The sequence below is a fragment of the Sinocyclocheilus grahami genome, unplaced genomic scaffold (genome assembly GCF_001515645.1).
Source record: "Sinocyclocheilus grahami isolate Dianchi unplaced genomic scaffold, SAMN03320097.WGS_v1.1 scaffold251.1, whole genome shotgun sequence".
In the NCBI taxonomy this organism is placed as follows: Eukaryota; Metazoa; Chordata; class Actinopteri; order Cypriniformes; family Cyprinidae; genus Sinocyclocheilus; species Sinocyclocheilus grahami.
The window spans coordinates 654,694-674,203 of record NW_015505430.1 but is presented as its reverse complement, the minus strand read 5'-3'; the positions used below and the strand labels follow the sequence as shown (position 1 = coordinate 674,203).

Sequence of the window (19,510 nt, the reverse complement as noted above, 5' to 3'; positions counted from 1 at the left end):
TAGGAGCAATATTTGGTTCAAGAGGTAAGTATAATGCACAGCGGCTTGCAAGCCCTTTAGCTGTGACTATATTCACAATGCATCACAATGTTTATTGCTACAAGCAAGTGGCATTCTTCTGCTAAAAGATATAGTCCCGACCATATTGCTATGCAACACAAATGTCTGCTATAGGAGCTGTGCAGTGATAAACTGGTGTGTTTCACCTATTTTGTGTATTTTAGCACGACTGGGATGCGGTGTTGACCAATCAAAAAGCCAGGACCAAAACTATACTATTTTATAATGTGATATACATATTACCATTATTACGGTATTTCTCATACCAAGATTTTCGATGTACAGCCCACCCCTACTTTATACACATATAGCAGGGGTGGCGAACGTCGGTCCTGGCGAGCCGCAGCCCTGCAGAGTTTTGCTTCAACCCTAATCAAACACACCTGAACAAGCTAATCAAGGTCTGAACGGTTATTAGGAAGCTACAGGCAGGTGAGTTTTAATTAGGGTTAGAGCTGAACTCTGCAGGGCTGCGGCTCTCCAGGACCGGAGTTCGCCACCGCTGACATATAGGATATACTGCATACTCTACATACACACACACACACACACACACACACAGAACAAGAACATAATTTCATCACTTAGTCTGTCCTGTTCAGGGCTGGTGAGTTTAGATATGAGTTGGATTTTCTATCCATTTATTCTATCATTCTCTTGTTCTTTTCCCAGTTCTCTAGCCCTCTTCTCCTGTTCTCTCTCTTTTACAGTCTATCTCTTTTGGGGTTTTCTCTCTCATGCATTGTAAAGGTGAAATCTTTAGTCCATCTCTCAGTTTCTGCTTTTTACTGTTCCTTCCTTCCTTCCTCCCTCCCTCCCTCCCTCCCTCCTTCCTTCCTTCCTTCCTTCCTTCTTTCCTTTCTCCCTCCCAGATGTGCTAGTTTCCTTTCTCCCTTTTTCCTTCTCTCCTTCTCTTTCCATCCATCCTGTAGCCGTCTTTTTTCATTAAGGCATGTCCCAGCACCATTACTCCAAAGGAGTAATGCTCCTCTCCTGTAAAATAATTTCTGTCTGTTACTGTTTGGCTGGAATAAATCGTAATACATCAGGGCTGCAGCTAATAACTGTTTTGATATTCAATTAATTGTTGGTTAGTTCTTTGATTGATTAATCAGCTATCTTAACCAATATTGTTCTTTAAACAGTGTGCACATTGAAGTAAGCCATATTCTGTGCTATACAAAGTGGTGAAAAAAGTGATAAAAAAACACTACACTTTAAATGCGACAGAATAAATAGCATTGAAATAACAGTTTTAACTGGTGAGAGGTACAGTAGAATGTATGACTGCAGGAGCACACATATGCGGCCCTTTGAACATGGTACATACTATAGAACATAAATCTGCAGTAATCAGTTTATTAATTCCTGTAATGAAACCTTAATTTTTCAGTAATCCCTTCAATGTTTGCTTTCATATATCATTAATTACAGGGCATATAGGATTTCAAGTTTTAATCCAAATTCACTGATCCAAGTGATTGCACTCCCTTTCTGTTGTGCTCTGTTTAATTGACACGAATGCTCTATGAAATATCTGAAGTTTAATGATGACAGCGACATTTTAAACGCTCTTTTGAAATTACGACTGTTAGGCTCTGTTTTGTAAAATGGAAATACTCATTATAATAATTTTTTTTTTTTTCAAGAAAGACATTTTTCAGGTTCCACAAGTACATTGCAAAGATGTGACTTATTTTCACGATAGTTTTTTGATTTCCTAAGTAAGTTCCAGCCCTAAAATATATAAACCCAATACATCTCCTGTCCTCTCTTCCATTTCCTCTTCTCATTCTGCTCATGGTCTCTTTCTCCCTTTTGACCTCTGTGTTCTTGTTTGCACTCTCTTTTGTTTCCTCTCTTGCTCCTGCTCTCTGGTTTTTATCTTGGTCGCCTCTGTCCTCTTTGCCCCCACTCCCACTCTAGGTGCGGTTGTTGTACTGCTCTCAAGAGGAAGCAGAACAGGTGTTCCATGCTGCTTGGGCAGCTGGTCAGGCCAGCGCCTCTCACATATGGTTCGCAGTGGGTCCGGCTCTGTCCGAGCTGGGGCTGACCGGACTTCCCACTCGACTGTTTGCAGTCAGACCGCAGGGCTGGAGGGACGAACCCCGCAGACGTATCGCCCGTGGGGTGTCCATCCTTACCCATGGAGCTGTCGCATTGCGTAAAGACTATGGAGCCACTGGAGGGCCGCACTTTGTCACTAACTGCCAGACAGATGGCAACAGAACACAGAGGATTCGCGGTAGAATGAAGTAAGTTCTTTCCACCGATACAAGATGTGACTTGTATGTTTTGCACAGAGAGATACAACATGCTCACACCAAGCAGCGTAACATTTTCTTCTATATTATAGTGACCATGAACATAAAAAAGCTTTCGTTAGGCATTTGACTAATGCAATGTACTGTATTAAGTGAAACTGAATATTTGCTTGGACATGAGGGTGAGATAGGATGAGATTTGATTTTATCAAATGAGATTTCATTGGGCAGCATAAGAAGGCTGTAACATAATTGATTAATTAAATTTTTTCAATAAATACACTACTTTTAAAAAGTTTGAGTTCAGTAAAGATTATTTTTCAAGAAATTAATACTTATATTCAAAAGGATGCATTAAATTGATCAAATGACATTAAATACTGTCGCATTCAGTAAACACTCGCCAACTAGTTTTTAACAGGTGCAATCAGAGTATTTAAATTAAGTAATTATCATTCATTTCCACACAAACATGCCCTATTTCTATGTAAATTAGGCTCATTGTACTGTGTATCGCTCTTTATTCACAATCAAATTTAAGCAGGTGACAAATTAATTTTTATACAAAAGGGATGTTTGTGCACTTTCTAGTAATCATGACAGCAGTAAATCAGCTGATTATTATCAAATGATGGAGAGGAGTGTTATAATGGGGCATTTATCCAGATTCACATGAAGTAAAGTGCACTTTCTGCTTTTTTAAGATATTATTTAGGTGTCTGGATGTCTGCTGGGACTATACTGTACGGGTTCAAAGGTTGTGTATTCGTGATATTGCCTGCGTAATTCATTTAGTGAATCAAGTGCTAATCCAGCACATGCAAATAAATGCTGCTTTCAGCGTAGTTTAAAAGTTTTATTATGCTGATCCTGAATATCTTTAAAAATCCCTCTATTTATGTTCACCCTGAGAACTGTGTTTAAAGCTCATCTAATTTGGCATTAACCTTCAACTTTTCTGCTTTGTTGCATTTATAGTAAGTCTATTTATCTGTAATGACACACTTTAATGAGAGTGAAAGTGCTGCACCTTTGGGGCATGAACATCCTTTACTCCCCCACCACAGGGACTGTAGGGGGAGGCTTTCAACATGCCCCTGAATTGAAGAAGACAACATGGGTGGGAGGGGATAAACAATAGCAGTGTGCTTGATGCTGTGTCTACCCTGAAAGCAAGCAATTCAGAAAAGCTAGAAGAGCTTATAATTATAATCAACAAGCATGTGCCAGTTTCATTTATTATTATCCACCGTATTTTTAACACAAGAGCAGGTGGGGCCATTTTTAACTTCCATTATCAGCTAGTTCTAGTTATGTTTAGTAATCTAGTCCATTATGCTGCTTGATGTTGCAAACTGGTATTTGTTATCATGTTATTTTAAAGTATTATCGTAATCAGAAACACAGGTTTTATTGCAAAATAGTTTTTAATTTATTGCACTTTGTTATTCTTAGTTATGTACCTGTAGTTGCTAATCAATTGGAAATCTCGCAAATTCACAGGAAACAGCTTACTTCTGCGTTGAAAAATTAGGTGGATAATTTCTGAGGGGCTTTTTGACAAAATCATCCTTTTAATTTAGTTAGTATTTTGTCATTTTTTAATTTTTGTTGAATTAGACAAAAATGGCATTCCATTTTAGTAGACGAAAGAAAGTGCAAAATTTTACAAAATACTCAAACAATTTATATCCATGTCATTATTGACTATAATCAGATTCTTTGAAACAGTCAGCTTTATTTTTGTCTCATCATATGTTCATCAGCAGTATGTTTTAATTAAAATATGTAATTATCATCACCGCATTTTCTGTCATCGTTGTTATCGTTGGTAAAATAAATTTAAACAAGCTTAATTAACGAACAGCTTCATCAATAAATTTGACTAGAAAACCACTGGCTGCCAGTGATGAAACTAGAACATCTGAACAGACTGAACTTTAAAAAAACGTGTTAACCACCTTTAACAGCATATTTTACACATTGTAGGGAGAAATTACATGGACTCACTGAGCAGAAACTCTCAACGTAACACATCAGTGTGACTCACACTCATTACACATCAGAAGAACATTGATGGGAAAAAGAGACTCACCTGTTTAGCTTTGCTGATGTAATTACGGTTTGCTAAATAGGCTTCCACATAATGGTTTTGCATGTATTTATCACAGAGTTGTAGGTACTTTGTGAGGAATATCCACATAAGGCTCATAAGAACAGAGCAAACTTTACTCCTTCAAACTTGTTCACCCAGTCAGATTTTTAAATGTGCAGTCATTTTGCCAAAAACATATTGGATTTAAGATAAAAAACATTCATTTGAAGCAGTCACATTTAGGCACTGTTCTGGGTATTTTACTGGTTTAGATTAAGTGCTCGAAATAGAGTGATTGCCTCCTTTGATTCCATTGCTGAAGGAAAAAAATGGTTACCTTCACCACAGTCTTGCAATCTGACCTAATTAGGATGTTTGTGAAGGGCTCTGTGCAAGATTTCCTCTTTGACATGTCCTCAGAGTCTTTTATACTAATTCTATCTGGATCTCTTCCATCTCAACAGACTGTTTCTGCTCTGTTCTCTCTGCTTTGCAGGTATTTCAGTAACATCACACTTGGTGGGCGGGACTATTCGTTCAATTACGAGGGCTACCTGGCCAATCCCTTTCTGGATGTCATCTCCTACACACCTGGGAGTGGCTGGGAAGACGTAAGAACTAATCAGAATTCTGTTTCTGTTCGTTCTTGTGTAACCGCTGTTATGGATTGGTAATGTCCAGGATGAAAAGCAGCATTGCAGTAGCCATGCTGAGCACTGCAGTAGCAATGCGCTGGAATGGATTTTGAAAGAAGAATACATATCATTCGTGGTGTCTGTTTATGACACAGACCGCTTTTTTTGTGCACTGTTAATTATGCATATGAACGATTGCATTACGTATAGGGATTTAAAGGTAACGACAGCCCATTGCTTTAATAAAATGTGCAATTTACGTCATCACTACTATTATAATGATGTACTTGCTGTCTAAGAGCTGCAAACATAATGTTCTCATTTGGAGCAGTAAGACATATAGATTGAAAGCAGTTTTAAAATGATATACAACTTGACACTACACTAATTTAAAAAAAAACATTTCCCATGACAGTCCACAGCAGAAAAAACCCATTACAATTAACTCTGAACAATGCATCACATTGTGCAGCAGAGAGAGTGTTTTGGTGTTGACGGTGCACTTCTGCCTCAATGATATAAACATATAATTAGGGTTTCATGAGGATGTACATAATGTACAATTAGCTCATGTTTACATTTGGCACTGTTATCTATACATATCCATGATACCCACAGTATGTTATTAAGATAAGCAATGCTTTCCTTCATTATTAGCTTGCGACTTTATTATTATTATGTGAAGAACAATAACTGGAAAATAATTAATTGTGAAATGTGTTTAGAAAGCGGATTTGATTTCCTCTTTTCCCTTTCCCCCTTCCTTCAATAGTTATGTTTGTGTTAAATATGTCTGAGCGAAGAAAGAATAAATAAATAAATGAATAAAAACTCCCTTAAATTGATTAGCTTCTCATATATCAACGTATCGTAGGTGCCACATGGGACGGCGTGGCTCTACATTTCTTCCGCAGAGCGCTGCTGTCGTGAGACAAAATAACTGATCCCAAACCCAGCTGAGTAAATATAGCTGGGGAGAATGTCGTATACATGAAGGTGCCACTCAAAACGGTGCCTTAAAACAGAATTATTAATATTTAGATGCCACAAAGAAAATTGTAATCCCTGGCAGCGCTTGTGTTTTCCACCTCTACAATCTGTTAACAGGGAAAATTACAGCGGATTATGTACTTTGGAGAAATTCTAATTCCTTCGGGCAAAATTCACTGACATTGAGACATAGGAGCAAAAAAGTTTCCATACAGAGTGGGGGTTATTTTCTGCTGAGCTTGTCACAGTCTATATTTATGCACATTACATACTGTACACAACATATCTTAAAATCAATGCTTTTCAGGAGAATTCTCATGCACTGGAGCAATGATTGCAGTTCAAACTTCAGCACATTCTGTCGAGCGCCAGGCTAACGTTAACTGGCTTCATTAGGGGAGTGAGAGGATGCACAGGGATTGTGTTGCCCTGGGCGTCTTGAAAGGTCGAGTGTTGATCGTTTGTTCTGTCAATGTTCTCATATAGGCTTTGTTTAGGTGCCAGCAAATTAGTTCTTCCTTGCTGTCTGTTCTACATTTAGTCCTTTCTGAATCAGGCCAGTCTTTCATTTCCTTAAAATCTTTCTTTTCTCCTGTATTAAAGGGATCATTCAACCAAAAATAGAATTCTGTCATCATTTACTCTCATGTCGTTCCAAACCCAAATGATTTTTTCTTTCTTCAGTTGATCATAAAAAGAAATGCTAGACAGTACGTTAATGATACTCTTTTCTACACAATGAAAGTGAATGGTGACTACTGGGGCAGTCAAATAATTTAAAATAAGACAAAATGTGTTTTTAAAAAAGGTCAAACAGTTAAATATAAAGATGTAGACTCTGGGTTTTCACAGTCTTGGAAAACCTGGATATGGGAATTTTAAAAGTGTGATTTCTAGACCTGGAAGTGTCATGCAAATGATTAAAATATTAAAAAGTCTCTGAAATTTCTACAATGAATATACATTTTTCTAGTTATGTAAATCTTTAAAATATTTTCTATATTAAAAATTGGGGAGAAACTACTATTTGTATATACTAAATAAAAATCAATGTAAATACGTACTAAATTACAAATTTAATTATTGTTGTTTAAAATTATTTTATTTATTTAAAAAAATATTACTACTAGTTTCTGTAAATAAAAAAGTTTAAAAACTACAATTGAAATGACATGAGTAAATCTTGATAGAAGTTTAATTATTCTATTCCTTTAAAACTTTCTGGCTTTTTTTTTTTGGTAATGTAATGGTACACTATTAAAGTGGAATTTTGCTGTTTTTGAAATCTGTGAACAGAATAACTCCTAAAAACCCATCAAACGGTGCAACAGTCTATTAAGGGTTGCATGATGCTGGTTCTGGCATTAGCTTCTGCTTCTCATTTGCAGATATGTTCTGGAGAAAAGTGCTGTTAGAGACATCTGGATGCTTTTGTACTTCAGAGTCACAGAGTCTTTGTCATTCACATAAAATATTTAATGGAGCGCCATAATGTACATTTAAAAGGCTTCCAAGCTGACTATAGAAGGTTTTCAATTTCCAGTTGTTTTAGGAGGGCGCTCTATTAAAACATGATGCACGCTGTCTTTGTCTTCACTCCGTTCTGTCTCTGGTTCTCTTAAATGCATTCTGTCTAACACAGAGTAGACAATGGATGTGGATGACTCAACTTCCAGAAGCCCGTTGTGCACAAGGCACTTCATGTGACGGCTTCAACATGCAGCATTTATAGCATTTTAACAAACTAACTGCTACAGCGCTTTTGATCCCATTTGTCCGTGCTGTTCTCGTAAATCGATACATATCAGGGGGGGAGACGTTTAAGAAATGAAATGCCAAGCACATTTCTCCAAACCCTCTTTGTACCTGTCAGGATGTGTCCATGTGTGTTTATGCCGTGTAAATCTGCTAGTGGATTTGTAAGGATCGCGCTGGGGTAAAAGCGACTCGTTTCATCCTCCTCACACAGGGACGTTCACGGGGACGGGGGTGTCATGGCAGCATGTTTGTGTTTCACCCTGTGAAAGTATTATCCGTTCCCAGGGGAGCCGGTGTTTGATCAGGCCCCTGCTCTTCCTCTGCCTGAGTGAGACTCTGCCCCCTCAGCTTGGGCCCAGATCTCTGCTACTCTGGCTCTTTGTTATCCACCGCAGGATCTCTGGTTCTCCACACATGCTCCAACACTCCTATTTCGGTCGTTTTGTCGGCCCACATTCCAACATCGAAAAGAGTTAAGACATCTGGCTGCCGCTGACATGGATCGGCCCTGAGAACTCTGGAGGTGGAAGAGAGTAAGAAAGATTCGGGCGGGGGAGGGGTGGACAGAGAAGGAGAAAGATCAGAGAAGAAAGAGGGAGAAGAGAAACCCAACAGCACATTCAAACACATTAAAGAGTATTATAAAGATATGACACTAAACACTGTGCATCATTAGCATTTCAATCCTTCAAGCAACTGCAAAAAGCCACTCGGATCCCACACAGTCCTACCTTGCATGGCTGTGCTACTTTGTGACACGCCATACATGTATTTTATGAAGCTGTTCAGACATCCTTAATACAAGACAGTGTCACCTGTTGAGATGTGTGGCTGGATCTCTTTCCGTGGCGGATTCTGGGCTGACTGACGCTGTCTGTCAGATGCAGACACGAGCCAGCAAACTCAACATTCCCTTCCTGTTCCCTTCCCTCCCGTCAGCGCTGCTCAGAGAAAATGGATCTTGGGTTAACAGACTGTAAAGGCCCGTTCACACCAAGAATAATAACTATAAAGTTAACTATAACAATAACTACTTCTGTTATATTAGCTCCCACACCAATGTGCAGTTACATTTACTCTCATTCTGCTCATTTTTGCCGGCATTTCAATAGGAATCCATGCGATTGGGGATTCTGCAAAAGGGCAAAAGATTTACCCACGGGTTGAAGTTGGTCAAGCAGATTTGCCGCAACAGAAAGCAGTTTGATTTGGAAGTTAAGCTTAAAGCAACTGTATGGAAGTTTTTTTTTAACCTTGAAATGCTATTTTCTAAATCATTCTGCTGGTATACTGACTTCTAATAAGGCAAATGGCTTGTGTTTCTTTCCCATGCTCACCAAAGGTTTGTTCTGAAAGTATATAAGTTTGGAGAGCGGGTACAAAATTCAGCTAAAAGGACCGACTACTTTACAGCTTCAAGAAATGCATGTGTACAGCGATCCACTGTAATTATGACTGTGAATTCCACTCACTTGAATGTACATTCTCATTAAAAAAAACAAACAAAAGCTGTCATTGGGGGTCAGGTGTTACCCTTTACTAATATGTGCCATTTAGATACTAATATGTACACTTTAGGTAATAATATGTACCTTTAAGGTACTAATATGCTCCATCCAGTTTGTACCTTTTTTTCTGAGAGTGTAGAGGGCTACATACATTTGCTTTAAAGGGATAGTTCACCCAAAAAATGAAAATGTTGTCATAATTTACTCACACTCAAGTTGTTCCAAACCTTTCTGAGTTTCTTTCTTCTGTTGAGCACTAAAGGAGATATTTTAAAGAATGTTGCTAACCAAACAGTCGACCGTAGTCATTGACTTCTATAGTATTGGGGAAAAAAATACTACGGAAGTCAATTGTTTGGTTACTAACATTCTTCAAAATATCTTCTTTCATGTTCAAAGAAACTCATACACATTTGGAACAAGTGGAGAGTGAGTAAATGATGACAATTTTTATTTTGGGGTGAACTATTCCTTTAACATTCATTATAAGCATGCGCTGCAGTGTTTGTCTTCTGGTGCTTTAAATGGTCATGCTCTTTAAAGCAAGACATATACTGATTGGCTGTCAATATTTTTATTATCCATTAGCTGGAAAAAAAAATTGTTCTGTAAGTGATGCCAACAGTGTTGTTCCTCTGTTGTTGTCACTGCCCTATTCTCTTAAAATGATCATTATAGTTATCACCCTTGAGGTGAACGAGCATTTAAGGAGGGAGAGAGCGAGGAAGCTGACAAATGGACAGTCAAACTAACCCAAGCAGACAGATTGATGAACATTGAACGAGACAGGGACCAGGTGAGCCAATGTCGCAGAATCGGCTTTTTGTAATTTCCAGTGATCCACCCCGGATGCGTTTGATTTCGGAGCCTTTGTAATGGCACAGCAGTTAGAAGTGGGTTAATTAGCCCAATGAGACCAGCGCTTGCAGGAATCTACATGCTGACTGCTGCCATTTCCTGTTCGATTCTTTTCAATTAGATGCCTCTGTTTTGATTCTGTGCTAATATGCTAAATCTTTTAGCTGCCAGCCGCTGTCTGATATCTTTGAGTTATATGCGTGCACATACATGGCATATGAGAAGTATATTTATTCTCTGCATACCGCTGAGACTTTTTTTTAAAGAGCTGAACATCTTTTGCTGTATCTGAATGGTTCTCGAGGGCTGCTTTGGTGCTGATAGCTGCCACTTTCTGCTGGTGTGTAGGGGAGAGTCCTACGGCTCAGTGCTGCTAGCAAACTAAATCTTTTAGCTGCCAGCCGCTGTCTGATATCTTTGAGTTATATGCGTGCACATACATGGCATATGAGAAGTATATTTATTCTCTGCATACCGCTGAGACTTTTTTTAAAGAGCTGAACATCTTTTGCTGTATCTGAATGGTTCTCGAGGGCTGCTTTGGTGCTGATAGCTGCCACTTTCTGCTGGTGTGTAGGGGAGAGTCCTACGGCTCAGTGCTGCTAGCAAACTTTTGAGTGTTGGGACTGGGACAAGACAGTAATATGTGAAGTGTGTGCTGCTTACAAACTGCTGAGAGGTTGTTGTGTCCTATAGGAATAGTTCTGAAACTGGAAAACTCTTTCTGATGTCATTCCAAAACTGTATGTTATTTTTTGACGAATGAATCTTCATATTTGTCCTTGCAACGAAATGAAATAAAATCACTCTAAATTAATTTTTTAAGTGCACACATATCACCTTTCCGCACGTTTGACGTTTGGCTTAGATATTTGATGTCATAACCTCATGCCGTTTGTTTATGAGACAATTGCGACTTAAATTTCAGTCTGAAAGGGAGTCATGTGGATTGCATTTATGTTTTTTTTTTCTTTCAAAAAAGCATTTACTGTATTGCTTTTTTAGCTATTTTGGAGTTTGACAAACCCTGGTCACTGCAATCTATCATTTAAAAAGATTAACCTAAAGATTCAGATCATTCTTCTTTTGTGGTTTGTGGAAATAATAACAGTGTACAGGAATGGAATGACGTGAGGGTGAGTAAATAATGACAGAATTTTTCATTTTTGGATGAAATATGAAACTGAACTGATGCTTTGTATCACAGCTCTTCTTTTATTGCTGTCTCCTTATGATGCATTGCTTGTGTTATAGAATTTCTCATTTGTGTTTTGCTTCGGATAAAAGTTAGTTTTACATCAACGTTTCTCTGACCCGTGAAACACTCTGAACTGCATTTTGTATATAAGAGGAATAAGAAAATGTATTATTGTTACTCTTCTTCTTTGGCTGCTTCTCCTTTTTCTTCTTCTTCTTCTACTACTACTACTACTAGTGATAGTAGCAATATTAAAATTAATAAGATACATATGAATTATTATTGGTATTAATACATGTAGATTATACTTTTGTATAAGAACGGGTTTTTATTATTATGATGATTATTAATAGTACTGTAGCATTAATACTACTAATAGTAAGCTTTTATATAAAGTATAATCTACATGTCATTAATCATAGCAATAGTATTATTAATAATAATAAGATGAAGAATATATTATTATAAATTTAAGAAAATAAATGATAATAATAATTATTGTAAATATAAATAATGCTTAATTGTAAATAAAAGCACACTTTTAATTGACAACTTTGTTTTGGTTTATTTTCTGTTAAGCACTCTGATACATACAGTTCTGCAGGTCTTAGTCTTCTGTATATGGATTATGAGCTCAGTTATACTGTCTTAGCCTAACTTGACACATTTGACCCCTTCTCTGTTTTTTCTCTGGCTCGTAACCTTTTCCTCTGTGGCCCGTCACTTAGCTAAAAATCTGTCTTTTTTTCTCTGAAAAGAAAAATCCACTCATTCCCCAGTGAATAAAAAGGGCACAGGACTGTTTTTAGAGAGCCCTCAGCTATAAGCTCACAGAGGAACATAGAGGAGATAGTCTTTCATTTTTCACTATCCTTCCTCACTTTACAGGCTTAACCTGAGAAAGGGATGCCATTCCTGTCTGTAATCCAGCCTCAATGACTATTAGAATAGACCGTTTTAAATAGCTAAAAACGCTGAAAAGACCTTTGACTTCCATGTATTACTGATTCATGAATTGGATTCAAAATGAGCAGTAGTCATGTTTTAACAGCTTTTGTCATGGTCATTATAAGCACAACCTATTAAATTGATATCTCAATTTATTGGCCACATTTCTGCAACTGCATAGTCGCGAATGACCTCTGACCCTCGACCATGTACTGTCTGTGTGATCTTAGGTAGGATGGTGGGAGAACGGGGTGTTACGTTTGAGGTATCCTGCTTGGTCACGATATAGCCCCTTCCTGCAGCCACCCGATGATGCTCAGCACCTGAGGGTCGTGACCCTGGAGGAGCGACCCTTCGTTATCGTGGAGCTTGCAGACCCTGCCTCTGGAACCTGCATTAGGGACTCTGTACCATGCAGACGGCCTCTCAATGCCAGGTTAGTACTGATCTGGCAACCTTGACTGCTGTTTATCATGGCTTTTCTGTATGGTGGAAAAGCAACATTGTAGTAATATTGTTCTAGTGGATCCCAAGAAACCAAAGTTAAATTAGAAAATTTCATGTTTCAGTGGACAGGTTAGGAACTAGATTTTCTTCCTTTCACGGGTCTATGACCTTTCAGTGAGACAGGCATTGCAGTGTCATTCTATATTTTTCTAAACCTTCTGACAAATGCAGGTGTTAGTGGAGAAATGCAGTAATGCATCTGTTACAGTCAAAATTATATTAGTACTGTACACCTGCATACACTCTTAAAAATAAAGGTGCTTCACGATGCCATAGAAGAACCTTTTTGTCTAAATGGTTCCATAAAGAACCTTTAACATCTGAAGAACCTTTCTGTTTCACAAAAGGTTCTTTGTGGCGAAATAAGGTTCTTCAGATTACAAAAAGGTAAGAAAGAGATGGTTCTTTAAAGAACCTTTGACTGAATGGTTCTTTGTGGAACCAAAAATTATTCTTCTATGGCATCGCTTGAAGAACCTTTTGAAGCACCTTTATTTTTAAGAGTGTATGCCAATACTTAATCTTTATATTCAGTTTAGTTTTAATGTCTTAAATGTTTTACATTTTGTGCCAAATTTTAATCATTTCAATTAGATTTTATTGTTTTTATTTTATTTTATTTTATTTACTTAAATACTTATTAATATTAAAAGCTATTATCACATGAGAAGGCTGATGGCAAAACAGTGGTATAAAAATAAAGATGTCTTCATAACTTGCACTTCATTATTTTCATAACTTGCAATTCAATATTTAGGTGTGCATTTATATTTTATTTGTTAATTGAAAAGCAATGAAGCATGCCAATGAAGTACTTTGAAATTGAAAATTGAGGCTGTAAGCATGGCCTGTTTTTTCTTGTTCCAAAGAGTTCCATTCGGAAGCTTTGGTCATCTTTCTCCGGTCAACTGTCACATTCCTTCAATTTTGTCTTTATCTCTGTCTCTCACTTTTCCCCCCCAACATATCACTATGAAGTTCCTGGGGCTATACTCACCTAGCTTAGCTTTGCAATCGATCACTCGTTTCCTCTCTCTATTTCTCTCTCTCCCCCTCTCATTTTGACTTTGCCTTGTGGCGATCTCTATTCATACTTAGCCATCATGTTGCTTGTCAAATTGCTTGAGCTCTTGCCGTGTACTTGTGTCTCTGCGGATGCTGCTTCACTACTCCCACACCAGTCATATGGATGCCCGTGTTTCGTCTCATTATATCATTTTTAGTTACATCAAAGAAAAAGTACTAAGACAGTATACTACTGAAAACCTTGCGTCTTTCCTTATTTCACATTCCCTCTGTAACTCTCAGTCCTTTTGGTAACACTGTTCCTCTTGTTCTCTCTCTTCAGGGGTATACTGTGTGTGTGTGTGTGTGTGCCAATGCACAACACATATTGTAAAATAAATATAGTAAAATATTACAATTTAAAATAACAGTTTTCTGTTTTAATATATTTAAAAATGTAATTTATTCCTGTGATGGAAAAACTTTTCAGCAGCCATTACTCCAGTCTTCAGTGTTACATGACCCTATAGAAATCATATTTAAGAAACATTTCTTATTATTATCTGTGTTGATTATCAAAGTTGTTCTGCTTGATATTTTGTGGAAATCGTGATATATGTATATAAGTGCAAAATAACAGCATTTATTTGAAATCGAAATCCCTGTTAACATTATGAATGTCTTAACTGTCACTTTTGACTAGTTTAATGCATGCAAGTTAATAATAAAGTATTACATATTATATTACATTATATTGTAATATATTATATTATAGCTAAAAACCAATGCATTACCAAATGTTAAACTGAATCTTATTGCGCAGTTTAAAAAAAACAAAGCAATATGTGATACATTTTTATTGACACCTGCAATAAACCTAAGTGAGCACTTTCTCTCTAATTACAGTGCACTTCAGGAAGGGGTGGCACCCATGAAACAGTGCTGCAAAGGATTCTGCATCGACATCCTTAAGCGATTGGCCAGAATTGTCGGCTTCACCTATGACCTCTACTTGGTGACCAATGGGAAACATGGAAAAAAGATTGATGGAGTTTGGAACGGGATGGTGGGAGAGGTGAGGGAAGCTTTTTGTGTCGTTCACCTACTTTAAACCAGCCGAGCTTGTTGTATTCCCATCAGTGCCTCTCTTTATTCACTGCACTGATGAGCAAGTGCCCTGGATGCACTGTCAGCGATATCACTGAGAAGACTTCACTCGCATATGTAAATACAGGCATTAGGTGGAGAGAGTACTACAGATTAAAGGCAAGGCTGCTGTTCTCTTTAGTATTAGTACTCATGATGATCAAACACTGTGATTATGGGATAGTTAAGGTCATGGTGCAGTGTATTTGAAGAAGCTGCAGAATGGAAACAATGTGAGCCTATGACATGTGTCCATGTTCTTTGAATGCATGAGGATGTATTTGACTGTGTGGTTGAGTGAGTGTCTTATCCAGGGCTTTCAACTCTGAGGCAGGGGTTTGCAAACATTTTCATGCCATGGACCTTCAAAAATGATGATTCTCTTGAGAGGGACCCCTTTCCTAATATGTAAAAGCAGTGATATGTTTTCATGCATAAAGACCCATTTTGGGGAAAATAGTAAGTGTGATATTATCAAAGACAATATGTTGTTTCCAAAGTTAAATAATTGGCTTTTATAATGTCATTTCTATTTTAAAATGTGATTTATGCCTGTGATGGCAAAGCTGAATTTTCAGCAACCAGTGTCACATGATCTTCCTTTCTTCCTTCTTGTTGGTGTTTAAAACAGTTGTGCTGCTTAATACATGACACATTGTATTCAGGAAGAGTAGAAAGGTCAAAAGAACAGCATTTATTTGAAATTGATTTTTTAGAAACAATGTAAAATCTTCATTGTCACTTTTGATCAATTTAATGCATCCTCGCTGAATGAAAGTATTAATTTCTTTAAAAAATCTTACTGAACCGAAACTTTTGAGTGGTAGTGTATGAATTAAATGGAACTTAAAATTTCATGACATTTCTATCCCTTATTTATTTTTTTTAATTAAACCGTTTTATAATGTAGTAATGTTAATCAATGTTCTTAATGAAAGTTAAGGGGTTGCTGAAGAACTCAAGGCTTTTTTATTGGGGGTACTTGAGAGTCTGAGTGCAGGAGGTTGAAACCCCCTGCTCTTTGTAAAGAGTTTGAACGTGTTAATCCAGCGCGGTGTGTGATGTAACAGAGAAGTCACTTGTTGGCCTGTTTGATGACAATTCCCACCCGTATCTGCCGGCCTCCAGGATTACTGAAACACTCTAAACCCTTTTAACACAGCGCCGAGGGATTCTGCTAATGGGTCACACACACATACACAGAGGTATCCAAGAAAGAGGCCTGAAGCCAGCCAAAAACGACTTGCCAATGTATGCGAGTATGAATGACAGACAGGAGGGTTGTTGTTTTGAGAGCGAGACCCTGCTGTGGTGCTCACACCCTGGAGTGACGCCTGTTCGAGACAGTTGCTAGGGAATGGAAACTGCTCTTTTCACTGTCTCATTCCTTCTTCATTTCCATTCTTCTGCTCTTGATATTTCTCCCGGTATCTTATGTGTTTTTTTCCCTTCTCTCTGCTCCTCAGTTTTCAGCATATCTCTTTTTCTGTGACCACGTCGTTTTCTTTTTCTCAATCTTTTCCTTTCTCTCTCTCCCTCTCTCTTGCTCGCTTTTGGTCTCTTCGCTGCATGTTTTGATGCTCAGCCAATCAGCTGTCAGCACGGCCCCTGTAGGCGCAGTGCTAAGGGTTATTTTCTCAGGCTGCGAGAGTGTGTGTGTGCGTGAACGGCTTTGATCTTCTATCTACGACAGGTCCACATTTCCCTTGTGCGGCATGCTGGCCTGCAGCAGGACCGGGGCTGCGGCGCGCTCACAAGGAAACAACTTCATCGATGTTCTTTCCACAGTCTCTGCAGACCAACAAATGCTCACTTCCCACAAGGATGCAAAAGCCCTTGCTGCACACTGGAAATTATACTACCTTATCAATCCCTTCTCCCACACACACATTTATACGCGCAGGCAGGTGCGCGTCTTTTCGGAATCAATGCAGCGTTCAAGCTGTCAGAGGAGATTTGGGAAAGCTTGTAACCTGCATGAATTTAGGCAGTGACTGAACTCTGCACCGTCGCCATAAATCCCGTTCCTCTGCATCATGAGCTTTTCACACCATTCAGGAATATAAAACAGAATGCAAAGTGAGAAAAGAGAACTGGAAAGTAAAGATGTTAATGTTGTTCCTCCTTTTTGGTATTCCCGGACATGCTTTTTCTCTGTATGGGGTATACTGTCTCGAGATGGATAACCTGCCTCCTGTAGCGTCTGGGTGTGCAGGCTTCTCACTACACTATCTGCTCGACCAATTTATGGATACTGGAATGCAGCCAGTACGTGGATTGAATATTAATTCGAAATGGAGCTTCACTGAATTTGCAGATAGACCACCTGTTACTCACCACATATGGCTCCTGTGTTCAGGCAAAATGCTGAATTCTTGCTGAGGACTCACCTCCATATCACCAGTTCGTGATAGTTCTTTGACTGTCTAGTTTTGGTGCACAGTGAATGCTTTGATCAGTAAAGTGTAGAGGAAATTCTGTTGGGCCATAGTCTAGCAGTTGAGCTGTGGTGCTCATGCGATTCATCTTCGTGTCAATTCCCAAGCCCATTCCACTCTTCTTTCCCTAACATTTCATGGCCTCCTTCTAGTGGCATTGCTGGCACTTCTCCCCATCAAGTAAAACAAAATAAAAAAACATGCTTATTTTCTAGGGGGCCTGGGGGTTCTTCAAAGAACCACAGTGTTCAATTCTGGTGACTTTTGTAGCAGCAGTTTTACATTTTTTGTAGTACTATTGTGGCATTAATGTAACTATGGGTTACAGATGATCACTAGTTCAGTTTCTTATTTGCATAATTCTAACCTAAAAATATTTTTACCCTATCTGTGACCCAGAAAACGGACACGAAATAAATACTTTTTAAATAATAATATTTATTAACATAAATATTAACAACATTTATTCACAGCATGTTGATTGACCTTTGACTTCCTAAACTTCAATATAGGGCTACAACTCATGATTACTATTATAATTAATCCCAGTAAAAAAATATTTCCTGTATTCTATTGAAAAAAACATGTTATTCCACAAATTGATACAAATATAACTGTACAAATGGCTCTGCTGTATATAATGTGCCAAAAAGGTTCAAAATATACACTACCCTTCAATAGTAGGGTAGTATGTACCTTTTAAAAGTCTGAATAGGATTTTTTTAAATGTTTTTTGTAACGATCCGGTGATCCACAGCGCGAAGTTGATGTATTTCCTCAGCGACCAGCACGGATCAGCTCTAGGCATATCGTCCTCTTTTGGAAGGCCAAACAAAGTAGTTTCGCTTTCACAACGAAACATACAGCGTCTTCACGACATGGCGGCAGCAACAATACTACAGCGAGAATAAAAGTTACACCTTCTTTCTTTGCGTGAACATTTAGGCAGCGTTATGCAAATCTTCCCACATCGTGACGTAGACATGTGGGGGTGTGTTAGAACGAGCCGTTTTAGGTAGGCGTGGTTGACTCTTAACTTTTATAAAGAATATCTCTTTGGATTTGAGACTTTAGTCTTTGCAACTTTACAGATCTTCTTTATGCACCAAGAGCTTGTAACACTTCAGAGAGAAAGGAAAAATTGAAATCGCATCATATGACCCCTTTAAAGATCCCCTGAAGTGCCTTGAAACACGCAGCGTTATTCTAAGTGGTGACGTAATTTCAACTGAAACAGAAAGACAGGGCAGGACATATCGAGCAGCCCCGCCCCCTTTTTAAAATAGCCAATAGTGTTTTGTTTATATCTGCTCTGGCCAGAGCCGTTGAGCTCGGTAAAGCGGCATTTGACAGCCACAGTCTAATAGATTACCCCCTTAAATTAGATTCAATATAAAACTCTTAGTAAAACAAAATAGTGATCATAATCATGCTGAGACTGTATAGTTTTAAAAGTGTTTAATATATGCAGACTTGCGCATATGATCCACTCCGTGCGATCGCATCTCTGGACCGGAGCCAAAGTCCAGAGCAGACTGTGCGCGCTGCCGGGTTCGCGTGAAACAACACAAAACCAGACCTCATTTGCACCAATCGAAAGCATATTTACACTGTCTGATTCGTTCCCTATTGCCTACATTGTGCACTACGTGCCATTCACTGTGGGACATAACATCCCAATTCCATCAGGGAACGAGGGTTACGTACGTAACCGAGACTAGGGATGTAATGATTACCGGTTTGACGATAAATCATGATAAAATTCCCCACGGTTAGTATTACCGTTTCATCTTTTAATTATCATTAAAACCGTATTAGATTACCGCGATTTGAACAACTCGCGATAAATAAATACTGTCCAGCATAAAGCACAGTTTTCAGTAACCGTCTCACGTGCGCACAGCACAGAGTAGTTTCATTTAGAGTGAAAACAGGGCGTAAAAGCTGGGAGGTTTTAAAAGAGTGCTAAGGGAATTATGCAAATGAATATATGAATGAATTAATTATATGAATGTAACTCTGAAGGTTCTGACTGTTTTCAGAAATGATTTGATGGTATTTTGTTTTCATCGTCGCTCCATGTAATACCTAAAGGAAGTG

The 19,510-nt window shown here is 38.3% G+C and overlaps 1 protein-coding gene across 1 annotated transcript in view; it reads left to right on the top strand.

The window, feature by feature from the left end:
- Positions 1-19,510, top strand: part of LOC107598406 (glutamate receptor ionotropic, NMDA 2D-like) — a 76,379-nt gene that overhangs the window by 35,508 nt on the left and 21,361 nt on the right. The window contains exons 6-9 of the mRNA XM_016289728.1: positions 1,987-2,315; positions 4,916-5,030; positions 12,545-12,750; positions 14,733-14,901. Coding sequence (XP_016145214.1) covers positions 1,987-2,315; positions 4,916-5,030; positions 12,545-12,750; positions 14,733-14,901 — 819 coding nt within the window. The remainder of the gene's footprint in view (positions 1-1,986; positions 2,316-4,915; positions 5,031-12,544; positions 12,751-14,732; positions 14,902-19,510) is intronic.